The sequence below is a fragment of the Rhinopithecus bieti genome, unplaced genomic scaffold (assembly GCF_001698545.2).
Source record: "Rhinopithecus bieti isolate Rb0 unplaced genomic scaffold, ASM169854v2 scaffold_7681, whole genome shotgun sequence".
Classification (NCBI taxonomy): Eukaryota; Metazoa; Chordata; class Mammalia; order Primates; family Cercopithecidae; genus Rhinopithecus; species Rhinopithecus bieti.
In genome coordinates, this window is record NW_016806571.1 from 3,047,709 (window position 1) to 3,066,021 (window position 18,313).

An 18,313-nucleotide genomic window follows, 5' to 3' on the forward strand; every position below is an offset into this window, starting at 1 on the left:
CCTAAGGCGAAAGGCTGCGAGCAGCGCCCCCGGCGGCGCGCCCCCTGGCGGCCACGGAGTCCGCGGCGCAGGGAGTCCCTCCCGCCCTCTGCCAGGCGGCCAGCGCGGCTGCGGCGCGATCTCCGCCCCTCCCTCCCGGGTTGCAGGCGGCGGCATCACACGGGGCGGGCGGAAGCCTAACCAGTGTGAGGCTATTTTTAGCACCGTGGCCAGGGTGTGAATGTCTACAGAGCCGAGCAAGGCCTGACGCTTTCTTTGCTCGCTAGAAGAAACCTGTTGGTTTTTAAAGGTCAAAGATAAGGAAACTTGTGCCCCCACGTTTGGGAACACCCCACGTGCTGGCCAGACGCCAGGCAGAGTTCCATCAGGTCACAAACACACAAGAGCTTGGTGCTTTTTCTTTTCTCTTTTCAACCTCCAGGTAAATTCCTGATGCGGAGATGAGACCATGCCCTGAGGGGAGTGATGAAGGTGCTAGTACATGCAGGGCTGTGCAGAGGGAGGCCCACCAGCTGTGTCACGCAGCCCCTCCCCGCTTCCCACCGGCTCTGGCTCCCCTCTCCCTGGCGGGTGGAGTGACGTCTGGCAGCCTGCAAGCCTGGTCCAGGTGTGCGGTGGAAAGATGGAGAGGAATGTGCCTCTGGGGGAAGACCTTGCCTTCGCCATGTCGGCGCCAGCTTGCTCCTTGTCCTCTGTGCCTGCGCAAGACACACTCACCGTTAGTCACGGGCACTGCTGAGGGTTCAGGACAAAAAGCTGCTAACATCTACTGTGAACAGGAGGCCCTGCGGGGAGGAGCTGCTAGGATGCTGGGCGCCTTTCAAGCGTTGAGCTGAGGGGTGGTACCTAGGGTCCTCTGCCATCATTCCTAAGGGTCAGGAAGTGTTTCCGTGGAAGAACTGGGTTCACAATGCAAGGTTTGGAATGGGGTGCTTTCTTGGGAAGAACTGTGGCCCAGGACAAGGGCAGGGAGGACTGAGGTGTGCCAATGAATACTAAGAGGAAAGGGAGGAAGCCTCAGCCGCAGGCCATCAGAGCGCAGGCCTGGGCATCCATGGAACCGCGGCGCCCAAGTTTACTGCTTTTCGTTGAACTCCCGACTGTTGGTGTTTCTCATCACCCCTGATGTGGGTCAGAGAGGGCAGGATTAGGAGGCAGAAAAACCGGCTCCAATTCTGCTTCTGGCATAGAGCTTCTGGTGTGGGGCTTTGGTCTCCTCCATGTGCAACAAGGCGGTGGGGGCACATGGCTCTGCCACGTTTCCTTGCACCCCAGTTCCTTCTGCCCGGGGGGAAAGAGGGGCTCTGGCAGGCTCCTGCAGGGCGAGTCAGTTCCTGATTTCCCTCCTCGGCTGCCACGGCCTAGGCTTGCTTGGGAAAGGGCCTTGCCTGAATGCGCACAGTGAGTTCAGGGAGAAGCGTCTCTCCTAGCCCCTGGGGCACTGTGATTTCCAGGGCAGCGAGAGAATGCGCGTGGCCCAGGTGCTGCCCACCTCTCAGCTTGCACAATCCAGAGTCAGCGCAGGCTGAGACTGCAGGGGCCCCGGGGGAACGGGCAGAGCCCTTCAATGGCCTGGCGCAGTTGGGCAGAGAGGGCTGAGAGGGCCAGAAGCTATTCCAGGATGACAAGACTTGGGAAGGTCTGAAAAAACCCCTTTTCTGGATTGTGGGGCTAGGGCCCTGGCTTTTTCACCTGAGGAAGATGCCTAATTTTAAATATAAGAAGTGGGGAAGGGGAGGGAAGGCAAGATTTTAAAATGGAAAAGTCTGATATCTTGGCGCTGGGACTAGAAAGAGTTAAGGTGTTGAGCTGGAAAATGGGAATGATGAATTCCTAAAGGCAATGAGCATCTGCCACTGGGGCAGTCTGTACTTTTCTGCACTGCTTCTTCAGGAAGTGAGACGGTGCAGCTTGGCCGGGCACCATGGGTAGCGGCTTGGTCAGCCCTGTATGTAGTGTGATCCTGCATGAATCACGTCTGTGGGTTAGGGACTGTGACTCGGTGCAGTGCTGGGTGACAGAATCCAGGGACGCACTGGCTGTGGTTTGGATCCCAGGAAGGAAGTGGGCAGTGGCTGTGGTAAAGGAGCATGGGAGGCAGTGCTCCCCAGGGAGGTGGCCTTGCTCAGCACGCCCTGTTTCAACCAACGGCATTGGGTCTGCCAATGCCATCCCAACACAGAGGACACAGGCCATGCCCAAGGACTAGGCATGCAGACAGTGCCGTGCAAGACAGGACACGGCCTAGAAATAGGGCAAGGAGGGCACATGGCCAGGGTGGGCAAAGGGAAGGGACAGTCAGGCTCTTGCATCTTCACCTGTTAGGACTGTCCTGGCTTGGGACCTGTGACTGCAGAAAGGGAAGGGAAGGGAAGATGTTGAGGAAGGAGGGAGGGGCCGTGGGGAGGCAGAGGACTCTTTGTACTCACCTGAGCTTCCTCTGTGTCCGGCTCCTCTGCTAACCTGTGGCAGCACGGGCAGAAACCACACACTGAGGTCACGGCCAGGTCTTCTCATGTCCCAGACTATGCTTCCTTGAACCACCCACCCCAGGGGCTTCCTTGCTTCTCCCCTGTTACTCGTATGTTGACTTTTCCCACCCAGGTATGACAGCAGGGTAGAGTCATACTTTCCATTACCATAGCCAACCCAAGGCAGCCATGGAGACAGATGCTTCTCAGAAGGAAAGTCATTAAAAATGGAATCAAATCTCCTTAAACCCAGGGAGCAGTTACATGAGGGGGGCAAAGCCCACCCAGCTCTGAAAGTTCCCCAAGGGACTGCACCTTGGGTGAGGGCAGTCCCCCTCCTGCAGATGGTCTGCTTTGAAAAGCCATGCGCTTGCTCACCCGGGGCTCGAGCACTGCCTGGCCCCTCCAGAGCCTGTTCTGTTCTCTGAGGGCCACTGCTGTCCAGCCTTGCACCAGGGCTCTTTATGGATGCAAACTGGATTTACAGCCCCCACACCGGGATGGCAGGGTCTGGGAGGGGAGATTCTGAAGGACACAGGAGCATAACATGAGGCTTTGGAGGGTGGAGAAGACGTACTATGGGGGAAGGTGTCAGTCTGTGCTTCTTCTATGTGTCTTGGTTACACTTCTCTGAGAAGATGCATAGGAGGAAGGGTACCCCAATGGAGCAGAAGCATTCCCCAGGATGCAGCCAGCCAGCCAGCGAGGGCGAACAGGGAGAGACTTGAGGTAGGGGTGAATATGGCAGGGAAGTTCAGCTTGGTCCAGATTCTTCAAAAGTCCCATTTGACTCTCACAGTTTCCCTATCGAGCAGACTGTTTGCCTGACAGTGCTGACCAAATTCTGTTTATATTATGTCAGCATGGTTTCAACCCCAAAGAAGCAAATATACTCTCTCTCTCTATAGTTGACAGTTACAGATCTCTGGTGTCCAGGTGACTGCAGTTAGTTCTAGGTCTGTAAAATTTCAGGCCTAGCTCATGGCAGAGAATCAGGAGGTCCACCCACAAAAACACTTAGTCTTATAAAAATGCCTATGTATCAGCTACATTATAGTTTCAGGGACATATCATAGGACCTATATAATGTGGAGAGTCAAACATAAAATCTCTACCATCTCTCACCCCAACTATTAACACTCTTGGCCTTAGGGATGACAGCAGAAAGTCACATAAAATTCAGGCATTCCCACAAAAAGATTTCACATAGACATACAGACATTCTGGTATATGCATTGAAAGACAGACAAGGAGCTCTAAGGGCAAGAGGCACAGAAATAAGAGATGAAGACAGGGCAGTGCAGGTGTAAAGACAGCGCCCTGGGGCCTGGAGTGCCGGGCAAGGGAAACCCAGTCTGATGCAGACAGGGCAGTGTAGGTGCAAAGACAACGCCCTTGGGGCCTGGAGTGCCGGGCAGGGAAACCGCAGTCTGATGCAGACGGGCAGTGTAGGTTGCAAAGACAATGCCCTGGGGCCTGGAGGGTCAGGCAAGGGAAACCCAGTCTGATGAGGACAGGGCAGTGCAGGTGCAGAGACAGCACCCTGGGGCCTGGAGGGTCAGGCAAGGGAAACCCAGTCTGATGAGGACAGGGCAGTGCAGGTGCAGCATGAGACAGCACTCTGGGGCCTGGAGGGCTAGGCAAGGGAAACCCGGTCTGATTCCCATGTGAGGCACGGCCCACACTCAGAATGGAACCAGGATAAGGGCTGGAGTTCGTGGCCAGGGCAAGGCCTCAGTGGCTGGGGCAGAGTCCTAGGTTTGCTTTGGGGGAGTGAAAGGGACTGAGGAGAGGCCATGGGAAAAAGCTACTGGGGAAGGGAGGGGCAAGTAAAGGGAGGCCAGAGATGCAGCTGTTACATCTTCAGCCAGGAACATTCCACATGAATGCTGGGATTTGGTCGGCGTGTGTGTGTGTGCATGTGTTTGCAGCATGTGTTTACACCAGTGTAAATTTATCTCTGTGTATCTCTTCACCTCTTGCCCTCCTGCCTCCTTTCTTATGTGTGTGCAGAAGTCAACTATTTCTACATTTCTATGAAGCATTCCTAGATGTCTGAAACACTACTCTCTCTAATGTGACCTTTTATTTTTATTTTTTAGAGATAAGACTTTGCCCTGTCACCCAGGCTGGAATGCAGTGGCATGACTATGGCTCACTGCAGCCTTACACACCTGGGCTGAAGCAATCCTGCCTCTGGCTCCCAAGCAGCTGGGACTACAGGTGTGCACTACCACATCTGGCTAATTACTTTTATTTTTTGTAGAGATGGAGTCTTGCTATGTTGCCTACGCTGGTCTCGAACTCCTGGCATCAAGTGATCCCCCCGCCTCAGCCTCCCAAAGTGCTGGGATTACAGGTGTGAGCCACCATGGCCAGCCTAGTCTGACCTTTTGGCGTCCATGCCACATACGTCGTTCTCAACTCAGTGGTGCTGCTGTCCACTTCCTCTCAGGCCTAGCTCAGACTCAGTAGATGATTTCAGAATCTGCAGAATGTTCTTCCTCTTCTCCCAGTTTCTTCCTCAGCAATTTCAGTTCCTTGCTGACAAATTCCTTGCCCCCTGAGACTCCAAAGACCTCTCTCTCTTAGCCACACCAGCCCCTATGGGCCAAGAACACTCCAGACCTGCTGTCCCATAGGTTTCCCTTTCTTGTCACAGCTTCCTTACCTGTAGCTCCCACTTGACTTACATCCTTCCTTAAATAAGACCACTCCACTTCCCTTAGTCTACCAGTTCTGCTCAGACTAAAGCATGGGTATTGGAGTTAAACTCAGGCTGTGCCATTTATCACCTGGCAGGTTCTTTCACTCCGCCGAGCCTTGTTCAGAATTCCTCCCTGGGAGGGCTGCTGCTGGCTCCTCCTCATCTTTCTCCTCAACCTTTACCTCCTTGGGGTGAGCAGCCATTGCATTTCTCTCCTCTGGTAAGATACTCTCTATCTCATCACCCCATTTATTTCCTTTGATTTGCTCATTTATTGACCTCTTACTAAGTACCAGGCACTGGAACACAACATGAACAAAACAGACTAAAATCTCTACCTTGGGGAGCTGATGTTTAGGAGGAATCCAGCAACTAACACATTAATGTGCAACAGAAGGAACAGCTCACCCTCAAATATCCAAAGAAAATTTTGTTTTCTGTTCAGTATAACATAGAAGGATGAAGATTAAGAGCATGAAGTTTGGAGTCAGAAAGACCCAGTTCTCTGCTTTTTTTTTTTTTTTTTTTTTTTTGAGACAAAGTCTCTCTTTGTTGCCCAGGCTGGAGTGCTGTCGCATGATCTTGGCTCACTGCAACCTCTGCCTCCTGGGTTCAAGGGATTCTCCTGCCTCAGCCTCCCAAGTAGCTTCGATTACAGGTATGCACCACCACACCTGGCTAATTTTTGTATTTTTAGTAGAGACAGGGTTTCACCATATTGGCCAGGCTGGTCCCGAATTCCTGGCCTCAAGTGATCCACCCACCTCGGCCTGGGATTATAGGCGTGAGCCACCACACCTGGCCTAATCTCTGCCATTTAACAGCTACATGAACAACAGTTCTCTGAGTCTATTTCCTCATGGGTAAAACGGGGATATTCGAATTTGTCTCACAGTTTTGTTAAGGATTAGATGAGATCATCATACGTGAAAATCATTCTGTGTAGCTCTTCCCAGATGTCACGTTAAGTTAAGCAGGTTTAATATATAACGAAACTAGGAAGGCACTCCTGTCCTTTGCTGACACCTTCCCTTCTTGCTTTTATTCTTCCACGAAGCTACAAAACCATTTGGCTATTCTGGCCCACAATAATATCTTCCTTTTCAGAAACCCTTATTATACTTATATGCTGAAAGTTTTATGATTAGCTTTTTCTGCCACTTCATTTGATCTCTGTTTATTTTGCATTTTGGTCTTGCCTTTTTTTTTTTTTTTTTTAGGAGATAAGAGTTTTACTCGTTGCCCAGGCTGGAGTACAGTGGCGTGATCTTGGCTCACCGCAATCTCCGTCTCCTGGATTCAAGCAATTCTCCTGCCTCATCCTCCCCAAGTAGCTGGGACTACAGGCGCCTGCCACCACACCTGGCTAATTTTTTGTATTTTTAGTAGAGACGAGGTTTCACTATGTTGGCCAGGCTGCTGATCTTGAACTCCTGACCTCATGATCTACCTGCCTCAGTCTCCTAAAGTGCTGGGATTACAGGTATGAGCCACCGCGCTCCAGCCTGGTCTTGCTTTCTTAACTAGATCATAAACTTCTCCAGTCAAAGGGTCATCTTTTGTGTTCTACTTGTATCTGCTTCCTGTATCCCAACCACCTATCCCAGGATCAGGAAATGAAGCTCTTGGTGATCGACTGACATTGGCTCCTGGAAGGTAAAACCTGACTGTCAGATGGGAAAAGTAGGTACAGGGAACTTGGGTCCGAAAGCTTTGGGAAAGGTGGTGGCAGGGAGGATGGCAGAAACAAAGTGGGGGAAGTTCATCCATGAGCTCTGGCTCCCCATTTAAACTAGGGGTCCTGTTGAGCTGCCTTTACCTCTGTCTTTCCCATTGTGCATCTTCTCTTCTTCTTCCTCTGCACCTTCCTCTGCTGTGAAAACAAGTCCAGGGAGGCCAGTGACCCTTCAGCACAGGACCAGTTCAGAAGGAGGGTGAACAAAGCAACTGCTGAGGCTTGGGAGGAAACTCTAGCTAACAGCTCCTGGCTGCAGGCCTCTGAGGGTGCTTCAGCTCACCAGTCTGCACTTGTGTGGCCCACGCCCCAGCACTGTTGAATAGGAGCCCGTGAGCCCAGAGCCCACAAGGAGCAGTGCAGCCACATCACTCACTTTCCTGACCGGGGCGGGGGGCATGCGGTATGGGGTTGCGTGCCTCCGTTCTATGCCTGTCTGCCCTCAGGTGGTGATGACCAGGGAGACATCTAATGTCTTGCATTCAGGTTTAAGAAAGTGACCATACAATATATGGTGGGGGAATACCTAGATTAATATGGGGTTCTGTAAAAAAAAAAAAAAAAAAAAAAAAATCCAATGTTTTAGCTGATGATAAACTTAAAATGACCGCACAGTGCAAAGTGGCTATGTGGGAAGTGCTAATGCTGTCTAAGGTGCTTTTCCAGGGGCCACTCAAGAGGGTCACAGATGCCTTGTGCTCTGCAGGGACAAGATCCCCTGTGATGGACAGCAGAGTGCCCAGCCCTGGGCGTGCACTTTGAATAGGAGCCTTGGAAAATGGCCACATCCTGGTGCGGTCAAGCAGGCTGGTAAGAGAAAACCACGTCACGTTTGGAAAGGTTGAAGGAATTGGGTGTAGCAGTCTACAGAGGAGAACACTAGGAAGGGTTGTCATCTGCCATCCAACCCATGACAGGCGAGCCTGCAGAGGAGGGACTGAGCTTGTCCTGGGTAGCTTTGGAGGACAGGGATAAATCAATTACAGAAACGCAGATTTTGGCTCCCCACTGAGGAAGAACTTTCCAGTGATTAGAGCTGATCATGAATGAGCTCACTGGAAATATTCAGAGGACTGTTTTATTGGGTGGCAAGTTGGATTAAATGACTTCTAACGTCCTTTCCAATTTTTTTCTTTCTCTTTTTTTTTGAGATGCAGTTTTGCTCTTGTTGCCCAGGCTGGAGTGCAGCGGTGCAATCTTGGCTCATGCAACCTCTGCATCCCAGGTTCAAGTGATTTTCCTGCCTCAGCCTCCTGAGTAGCTGGGATTACAGGCATGCACCACCACGTCCGGCTACTTTTGTATTTTCAGTAGAGATGGGGTTTCACCATGTTGGTCAGGCTGGTCTTGAACTCCTGACCTCAGGTGATCCACCTGCCTCAGCCTACCAAAGTGCTGAGATTACAGGTGTGAGCCACTGTGCCTGGCCTCGATCCTTTCCAATTCTAGGATTCCATTATCTGTGAAAAAACTTTATAAAGATGAGGAGTACAAGCTATGTATATACAGTATGTATATACTGTATAGACTATATGTAAAGATAATCTAAGTATGTCATCTCATTGGAACAAAAACCTGTCAAGTCACTGTCAAGGAGATAGTAAAAACGTGTTGGTGTTGGGCAAAGCTGTTCTATTCATTGAGAAATTGGTACCCTCACATGTAAAGGGAGTTTATGTCTGCATGTTAGAGGGATACCATGCCATGTGTGGCTTTGGTCCACATCTACCTGCAGGCTTCAGTGACTGAGAGAACATCAGGGAAAGGGGCCTCTGGGACTCTGGGTTTGATGTCTTATCCTGGAGGGGAGTAAGATCTCTGGCTTAATGCTCTGAAGACCCAAGTTCTAGGACCAGCTTTCCCCCTTCAAGCTGCACGACCTTAGGCAGACAACTTTTCTGATAAGCACATGCAGCATTTCTAAAGTAAGGGACTGGACAATGTGCTCTCTAAGGCACCTTCCAAATTACACTATATAATTTTGTTGAAACCATTCTTTCCTACTATGAGACACTGCTGAGTATTCCTATAACCTTTAAATTTTTGTGAAGCTATTTGGTCTCTATGTGCTTTATGCTTAACGGTATTTAATGACCTCTCACCCTAGCAAGATGAACGCAGAAGCCACTTATTTTGCATAAACTCTAAGAAGTGGCCATGAAGTACAAGTGTAGTTAATTTCCATGGCCCGAAATTCCGTAAGAAATTTCCTCTAAAAGTGGGATTTCTGGCATCTGTGGGGAGCTGTATTAGGGAAAGTGCCTTCTAATCACCTGTGAGGTCATCCCAAAGGCTGTCACCTCTTCTGTTCATGTGTACAGAGGGGGGCCGTGCTTCTGATGGGGGTTGAGAAACAGTGCTAGAATGGAGAGGGTGACACCATCAAACCAGAGAAGCAGCGTCTGACCTCAACTGACTGGAAAGGGCAGACTGGGCCACATACTCACTTTGGTCTGTATGAAAACAGGCAGACTTGAGAGCAGAGCTGGGGGCTCTGTCCAGTCCCATGACAACCCGAAACATGTGAGCTTTCTCCTACGAAGGGCTGAAAAATACCCAAGGCTTGCCTTCCCTAAGAGTGTCTGAATAAATCTATGTGTTTGAATGGTCTGTGGAAAAACTGCTTTATCTTTTATTTAATAGCCCTGTTAAGCTACTTCAAGGTATTTAAAAGCACTACATTAGGTGGAAAGAAACAAAAGAGAACCATCAGTGTGAGTGACCTACAGCACTTAGGAAGGGAAACCATTAGTTTAACAGAAAACACGGAAACCCCACTGCTGTGAAATCGTTAGTGACTCTGGCCCCTACGTAACTGGCAGAGTCATGGGGATTCCTGGAGATGGGATGATACGTGAATGGTCTTTTATTTTCTCTCTCTTTCCTGGGTTTTATGTAAGGTAAAGGTCTTTGGGAAGTCACTGATGTGGCGAGGTGATGGAGAGACTGAGAAAGAAGTCACAGATGAGCTGAACATGAGGAGTGGAAGAGGCGACAGACTCAGGTCATGAACTTCAGGTGAAATCAGAGCCTGGTTACGGACAAAAGGAAGGAATAGGCTTCAAAACCAAATCAAACAGGAGAGAGCAGAAAGGCAGCAGGGGAAGGTCCAGAGCTTTCCTGGCTGATTCGGCTCCAGACTTCCAGGGAAGCTTCAGAATGAGGCGGTCGGTCAGGCCTAGGGAGAGAGAGGCTGTGGACAAAGCACAGATGGAAGACGGGGTAAGTGAGGAAGGGGGCCTGCCTGCACTGAAAGGTCTGAATTTCTCCAAATTCAGCTTGCTCCACAAGATGCACTCCTGAGATAGGCCTGAATGTGAAACCGCCCCTATGCAATCCTGTGTGACAGAGGCTCTCTGGGCAGAGACATCCAATGTGTTCCTAGAAGGCAAAGTTGGGTGGTGAAATGGGGTGGTGCGAGCTGGGTGGTGACGTTCTGCCAGAGCTGGCGAGGAAGTGAGAAGGGCGCGGCCAAGGCAGGGGAGGCCAGGAAGCCAGGTGGGAGCTCTGGGTTTCACCTGAATGGAGCTCCTTCACCAGGGATGACATGGTGTTGGTGATGGAGTCAGCTGCCACCAGCAGGTCATTGCGGAGGTTTCTCCTCGTACCTGAGGAGAGGCAGAGCAGATGGGGATGCCGGGGGGGCGGTGAGCATGGAGAAGAGACGGCTGAGCAAACACCTCCGTTCTGCCAGGCCCGAGGACACAGGTGTGGAATACCTAAGGGGAGATGGGGCCGCAGCAGCTCCACCCACTCCCAGCCACACCGGGGGCAGGAGGCACCAGCCCACTGGGCCCTCTCCGTCTGCCCTCTCTACCTAGGGAGCAGCATTCTGTCAATTCCATGCTTTGCCACCACCACACAATCCAGAGCCGGGTTCCAGAATAGGCATTCCACCGAGGTCTTCCTCAGCCTTGTGGGGGCGGGGCTCTACTCTCCACAACCACCACCACCACCTCCCCTTCTCACCTCCAGCCCCAGCAGGACTTCCCTCTGAATCCCCACCCAACTACTTAATACTGCTGGTCACCAGCTCCTCTGATGACTGTGGCAATGGCGTGCACACTATGCTGTCAGCACGGTCCCAGTTACGGTGCCTGTTACAGTCCCTTATAGGCCAGGGAATTATTCCATCCAATTCCTCTGGAGGAGACGAAGCTCAAAGGACAAAGCACTTCCCATAATCCAGAAAAAAGGGCAGAGAACCCCAGGAGGCCTGTTCTTGGCACACATCGGAAGCCTGCAGCCCTCCTGCTGGAGACCAGCCAGTCTCATGAGAAGGGGCCAGCACCTGACTTATTTACACTGTCAAAATCTGATCAAGCCAAGAGCACAAAACAGAAATGGAAAAACCTCAGCAGGAATCTTGTCCATGTTTGCAGATCCCTTCAGCTCCCCGCTGAACTCTGCTCCAGAAACTCACCTTGTGCAAAGGCCTCCTGAACGTCTCCCCCAACTCCGCTCAGCGAGTCCTGCGGACAGTGGGTGGGGGTGGAGCCGGCAGACGTGGAGCGCACTGGCATGGGCATCGGCCGGCCGCCTCCATGGGTGGGCGATGTATGTGGTGACCCTGTGGCCTGAGCCTGGAGATTCAAAGAGAGAAAATATGTTATCTCAAGTACCTGACCTCTTTGAGGAAGAAAGAAAGTACTTTTTCTCCGTCAACCGGAGCCAGCCAGCGGGCCTCAGTTCAGTGGTACAAGATCGTACTTGAAAGGAAGGGGTCAGGCTGCTTCCAAGACTGGAGAGAGGAAGAAAAGGAAAAAAGGAAGGGGTCGTGCAGGGCAGGAAGAAAGAACATCATAAGAAGAGACCAAGAATGGGAGGGAAAGAAGAGGCTGGCACAGAGTGGTGGAGGACTCTCAGGAAGACAGAGTGAGCTGTATAGCTGGGCCAGGGCTCTAGAAGGGCTTGGCTAGCAGGGCAGGAAGTAACACGCAAACAGCTTTCATTTTGTTTGCAAACACATTCATGTACACATTCTCATTTGGACCATCCCACCCACTCCCAGCAACCTGTGAGTGGAAAGGACATACGTGTGTGTGAGTGTGTGTGTGTATGTATATATTTATATATGTATATGTTTCTTTTTTGGAGACAGAGTCTTGCTTTGTTGCCCAGGTGGAGTGCAGTGGTGCAATCTCAGCTCACTGTAACCTCCGCCTCCCAGGTTCAAGAGATTCTCCTGCTTCAGCCTCCCGAGTAGCTGGGACTACAGGCGTGCGCCACCATGCTGGGCTAATTTTTTGTATTTTTAGTAGACACGGAGTTTCAACATGTTGCCCAGGTTGGTCTTTAACTCCTGAGCTCAGGCAATCTGCTTGCCTTGGCCTCCCAAAGTGCTAGGATTACAGGTGTGAGCTACCACACCAAGCCAGGGTGTATATTTTTACATCCATTTTATAGAAGGAAAAGAAGAATGGAAAGAAAGCATTGTGTCAGGCAACACAGCTTGCCAGTAGGAGGCATGGGAAGAACCCCTTGACTCCAAGGGTGGCAGTGTGCACTCTGCAGGCTGCGCCCCCACTCCCCCAGGGCATGCTCTGAGCATGTGGGGAGCTTGGCTGCAGGCTGCAAGCGGGGCCATCGGGCCAGTCATGCCACACGCACTGCACATACACAGTGAGGCTGTCTGGGGCCACCCCGCAGGGACAAGGTGAAAAGGACACGTAGTAAGCAGAAACTGAGCTTTCCTTGGGAGGCCCTGGTACAGTTGTGGAGAAAGTTTGAGCAATAGGATAAAATAAATAAAAGAAAACTAATCAAGGGCCGCTCACTGAGATGTGGGCTCTGGAGCTCTTCAGCACAATAGGAACTGAGTGTGACAGGTGGACTAGGGTTTTCTGTGGAAGCAAAACTGGAAAAACTATAAGCCAAAGTGTGAGAGTGAGTTCAAATGAAGATAGTTATCCTTCTGGGGAGCTAGCTCAGAAACACCACATACAAACAGAATGGGCCCTGAACAGGTGGACAGGCTGGACACACGACACCCCACTGCAGTGCTTCAACCGTGTGGCCACCAAACTCAACAGAAATGGATTGTTTTCTGTGGTTCTTACTTTGAATCATTTGTGTGTGTGTGTGTGTGTGTGTACACGTATGTGTGTATATTTCAAAAAGTTAAAAAAATACAGAAAACTAAAAAAGTACAACATAATTAACCACCCCAAATTGGTAACTTCATATCGTGTCAAATGTATTTCAACCTAAAAATATTGCAGAGAAATCTGAAGACTGCTTTGACCACCAGTTCTTTCCTGTTCCAGTTCTTTCCTCTCCTCCCTTCAGAGGCAACCATTATCAAAGATTTTGGTGTGAAACTTTTAACCTATATGTGCATACATAGCTATGAATAATAAATGGTATTTCATGCTTTTAAATTTTGCATGACTGGTATTGTACTGCTCATATGACTTTGCAATTTGCTTTAATCACTTAGCATGCTTTCTGAGATCTTTCCATGATACAAATAAACATGAACTAAATCAAAATGGATCATAGTAACTATAAGAGCTAAAACTAAAATGGATCATAGTAACTGTAAGGGCTAAAATTATAAAACTTCTCTAAGAAAATACCCAAACTATGATATGTAAAAACAAAACAAAACAGATAAACTGGCTTTCATTGAAATTTTAAACTTTTCTTTTTTTTTTTGAGATGGAGTTTCACTTTTCACCCAGGCTGCAGTGAAGTGGCACAATTTTGGCTCACTGCAACCTCCATCCCCTGGGTTCAACCGATTCTCTTGCCTCAGCCTCCAGAGTAGCTGGGATTACAGGTGCATGCATGCCACCATGCCTGGCTATTCCTGTATTTTTAGTAGAGACGGGGTTTCGCCATCTTGGCCAGGCTGGCCTCGAACTCCTGACCTCAGGTGATCCACCTGCCTCGGCCTCCCAAAGTGCTAGCATTACAGGTGTAAGCCACTGAGCCCGGCCAAACCTCTGCTTTTCAAAAGATATCACTAAACAACATATGGACAAATCAATTCAGAATGAATCAATAACTTAAACATAGGAGCTGAAATTACAACATTCTTAGAAGAAAACATAGGGGGAAGGATTTATAATCTTGGATTAGGCAATGATTTTTTTTTTTTTTTTTGAGACAGATTCTTGCTCTGTCACCCAAGGCTGGAGTGCAGTGGCGCTACCCTGGTTCACTGCAAGCTCTGCCTCCTGGGTTCATGCCATTCTCCTGCCTCAGCCTCCCGAGTAGCTGGCACTACAGGCACCCGCCACCACGCCCGGCTAATTTTTTGTATTTTTCGTAGAGATGGGGTTTCACCAGGTTAGCCAGGATGGTCTCGATCTCCTGACCTCGTGATCCACCTGCCTCGACCTCCCAAAGTGCTGGGATTACAGGCATAAGCCACTGCACCAGCCTAAGCAATGACTTTTTAGATATGACATCAAAAGCCCAAGCTATGAAAGAAAAACTAGATACACTGAATATTATCAAAAGTAAAACTTTTGTGCTTTGAAGAATACCATCAAGAAAGTGAAAGTCAACCCCCAGAAAGGGAGAAAATGTTTGCAAATTATATATGATACATGATCTATATATAAAATATATAAAGAACTCCTCTTACAACTCAATAATAAAAGGATAAATAATATTTTTAAATGGGCAAAGGATCTGAAGAGACATTCCTCCAAAGATATATAAATGTCCAATAAGTACATGGAAAGATGCTTAATATTATTAGGGAAATGCAAATCAAAACTATAATAAGACACCACTGCACACCCACAAGGATGGCTATAATAAAAAAGACAGGTAGTAACAAGTGTTGGCAAGGATATGAGGAAATTAGAACCCTAATACACTGCTGATAGAAATGTAAAATGGCCATAGGATAGGCCACAAAACAAGTCTCAGTAAATTTAAGAACACCAAAATTATATCAAGTACTCTATCAGACCACATTAGAATAAAATTGGAAATCAACTTCAAAAGGAACCCTCAAAACCATGCAAATACATGGAAATTAAATAATCTGCTCCTGAATGATGGTTGGATCAACAATGAAATCAAGACGGAAATTTAAAAATTATTTGAACTTAATAGTGACAGAATCTATCAAAACCTCTGGGATATGGAAAAAGCGGTGCTAAGAGGAAAGTTCACAGCATTAAATGCCTACATCAAAAAGTCTGAAAGAGCACAGACAATCTAAGGTCACACCTCACAGAACTGGAGAAACAAGAACAATCCAAGCCAAAACCCAGCAGAAGAGAAATAACAAACCCAGCAGAAGAGCAGAACTAAATGAAACTGAAACACACACACACAAAACAATACAAAAGATAAATGAAACAGGCCAGGCATGGTGGCTCACGCCTGTAATCCCAGCACTTTGGGAGGCCAAGGTGCGTGGATCACTTGAGGTCAGGAGTTCGAGACCAGTCTGGGTAACATGGTGAAACCCCATCTCTACTGAAAAAACAAAAATTAGCAGGGTATGGTGGTGCACGCCTCCAATCCCAGCTACTCGGGAGGCTGAGGCAGGAGAATCTCTTGAACCCAGGAAGTAGAGGCTGCAGTGAGCTGAGATCACACCACTGCACACCAGGCTGGGCAACAGAGCGAGACTCCGTCTCAAAAATGAATGAATGAATGAGTGAGTGAAACCAAAAGCTGGTTCTTGGAAAAGATAAACAAAATTGATAGACCATTAGCAAGATTAACCAAGAAAAGAAGAGAGAAGATCCAAATAAGCTAAATTAGAAAGGAAACAAGATACCACAGAAATACAACAACAGATTCAAAGCTACTATGAACACTTTTACATGCATAAACTAGAAAACCTAGAGGAGATGGATAAATTCCTGAAAATATACAACTCTCCTAGATTAAACCAGGAAGATACAGAATCTCTGAATAGACCAATAACAAGCAGCGAGATTGAAATGGTAATACAAAAACTGCCAACAAAAAACAGTCCAGGACCAGATGGATTCACAGCTGAACTCTATCAGACACTCAAAGAAGAATTGGTACCAATCCTATTGACACTATTCCAAAAGATAGAAAAAGAGGGAATCCTGCGTAAATCATTCTGTGAAGCCAGTATCACCCTAATACCAAAACCAGGGAAGGATCTAACAAAACAAGAAAGCTAAAGACCAATATCCCTGATGCACAAATCCTCAAGAAAATACTAGTGAAACAAATCCAACAGCATATCAAAAAGATAATCCACCATGATCAAGTGGATTTCATACCAGGGACGCAGGGATGGTTTAACATATGTAAGTCAATAAATGTGATATACCACATAAACAGAATTAAAAACAAAAATCACATGATCGCTTCAATAAATGCAGAAAAAGCATTCAACAAAATCCAACATCCCTTTGTGATTAAAACCCTCAGCAAAGCTGGCATAAAAGGGACATACCTTAATGTAATAAAAGCCATCTATGACAAACCCACAGCCAATATTATACGGAACAGGGGAAAGTTGAGAGCATTCCCCCTGAGAACTGGAACAAGACAAGGATGCCCAATTTCACCACTTCTATTCAACATAGTACTGAAGTCCTAGCCAGAGCAATCAGACAAGGGAAAGAAACAAAGGGCATCCAAATCGGTAAAGAAGAAGTCAAACTGTCACTGTTCGCTGATTATATGATTGTATACCTAGAAAATTCTAAAGACTCATCCAAAAAGCCCCTAGAACTGGTAAATGAATTCAGCAAAGTTTCAGGATACAAAATTATTGTACACAAATCAGTAGCTCTGCTATATATCAACAGCGACCAAGCTGAGAATCAAATCAAGAACTCAACCCCTTTCAGAATACCTGCAAAAAATAAAATAAAATAAAATAAAATAAAATAAAATAAAATAAAATACTTAGGAATATACCTAACCAAGGACATGAAAGACCTCTGTAAGGAAAACTATCAAACACTGCTGAAAGAAATCACAGATGAGACAAACAAATGGAAACACTTCCCATGCTCATGGATGGGTAGAGTCAATATTGTGAAAATAATCATACTGCCAAAAGCAATCTACACATTCAATGCAATTCCCATCAAAATACTACCGTCATTCCTCAAATAACTAGAAAAAACAATCCTTAAATTCATATGGAACCAAAAAAGAACCCACATAGCCACAACAAGACTAAGCAAAAAGAATAAATCTGGAGGCATCACATTACTTAACTTCAAACTATACTATAAGGCCTCAGTCACCAAAACAGCATGGCATGGTACTGGTATAAAAATAGGCACATCCAATGGAACACAATAGGGAACCCAGAAATAAAGCCAAATACTTACACCCAATTGATCTTTGACAAAGCAAACAAAAACAAAAAATGGGGAAATGACACACTGCTTAACAAATGATGCTGAGATAATTGGCAAGACACGTAGAAGAATGAAACTGGATCCTCATCTCTCACCTTATAAAAAAAATCAACTCAGGATGGATCAAAGACTTAAATCTAAGACCTGAAACCATAAAGATACTAGAAGATAACATCAGAAAAACCCTTCTAGACAATGGCTTAGGCAAAGACGTCATGACTAAGAACCCAAAAGCAAATGCGACAAAGATAATAAATAGATGGGACTTAACTAAACTAAATAGCTTCTGCACAGCAAAAGAAATAATCAGCAGAGTTAACAAACAACCCACAGAGTGGGAGAAAATCTTCACAAACTATACATCTGACACAGGACTAATATCCAGAATCTACAAAGAAAACAAATCAGCAAGAAAAAAACAATTCTATAGAAAAGTGGGCTAAGGACATGAATAGAAAATTTGCAAAAGATGATATACAAATGGCCAACAGGTATATGAAAAAATGCTCCAGTTACCAATTATCAGGGAAATGCAAATCAAAATTACAATGCAATACCACCTCCCTCTTACAACAATGGCAATAAAAAACTCAAAAAATAATAGATGTTGGTGTGGATGCAGTGAAAAAGGAACACTTTCATACTGTTGGTGGGAATGTAAACTAGTACAACTACTATGAAAAACAGTGTGGTGATTCCTTAAATAACTAAAAGTAGATCTACTGTTTGATCCAGCAATCCCATTACTAGGTATCTACCCACAGGGAAGTAAGTCATTATACAAAAAAGATACTTGCACACACATTTATAGCAGCACAATTTGCAATTGCAAAAATATGGAACCAGCCCAAATGCCCATCAATCAATGAGTGGGTAAAGAAAATGGGATATATACACCATGGAATACTACTTAGCCATAAAAAGGAATGAAATAATGGCATTCACAACAACCTGGATGGAACTGGAGACTGTTTTTCTAAGTGAAGTAACTCAGGAATGGAAAATCAAACATTGTACATTCTCACTTATATGTGGGAGCTAAGCTATGAGGACACAAAGGCCTAAGAATGAT

The 18,313-nt window shown here is 47.2% G+C and overlaps 1 protein-coding gene across 1 annotated transcript in view; it reads right to left on the reverse strand.

Annotated features, from left to right (window-relative positions):
• Positions 1-387: 387 nt before the first annotated feature.
• Positions 388-18,313, reverse strand: part of DTNB (dystrobrevin beta) — a 314,783-nt gene continuing 296,857 nt past the window's right edge. Inside the window, 5 exon segments of the mRNA XM_017876852.1 lie at positions 388-698; positions 2,430-2,463; positions 6,998-7,051; positions 10,432-10,632; positions 11,337-11,496. Of these exon segments, the coding sequence (XP_017732341.1) occupies positions 2,459-2,463; positions 6,998-7,051; positions 10,432-10,632; positions 11,337-11,496 (420 nt within the window). The 3' untranslated portion in view covers positions 388-698; positions 2,430-2,458.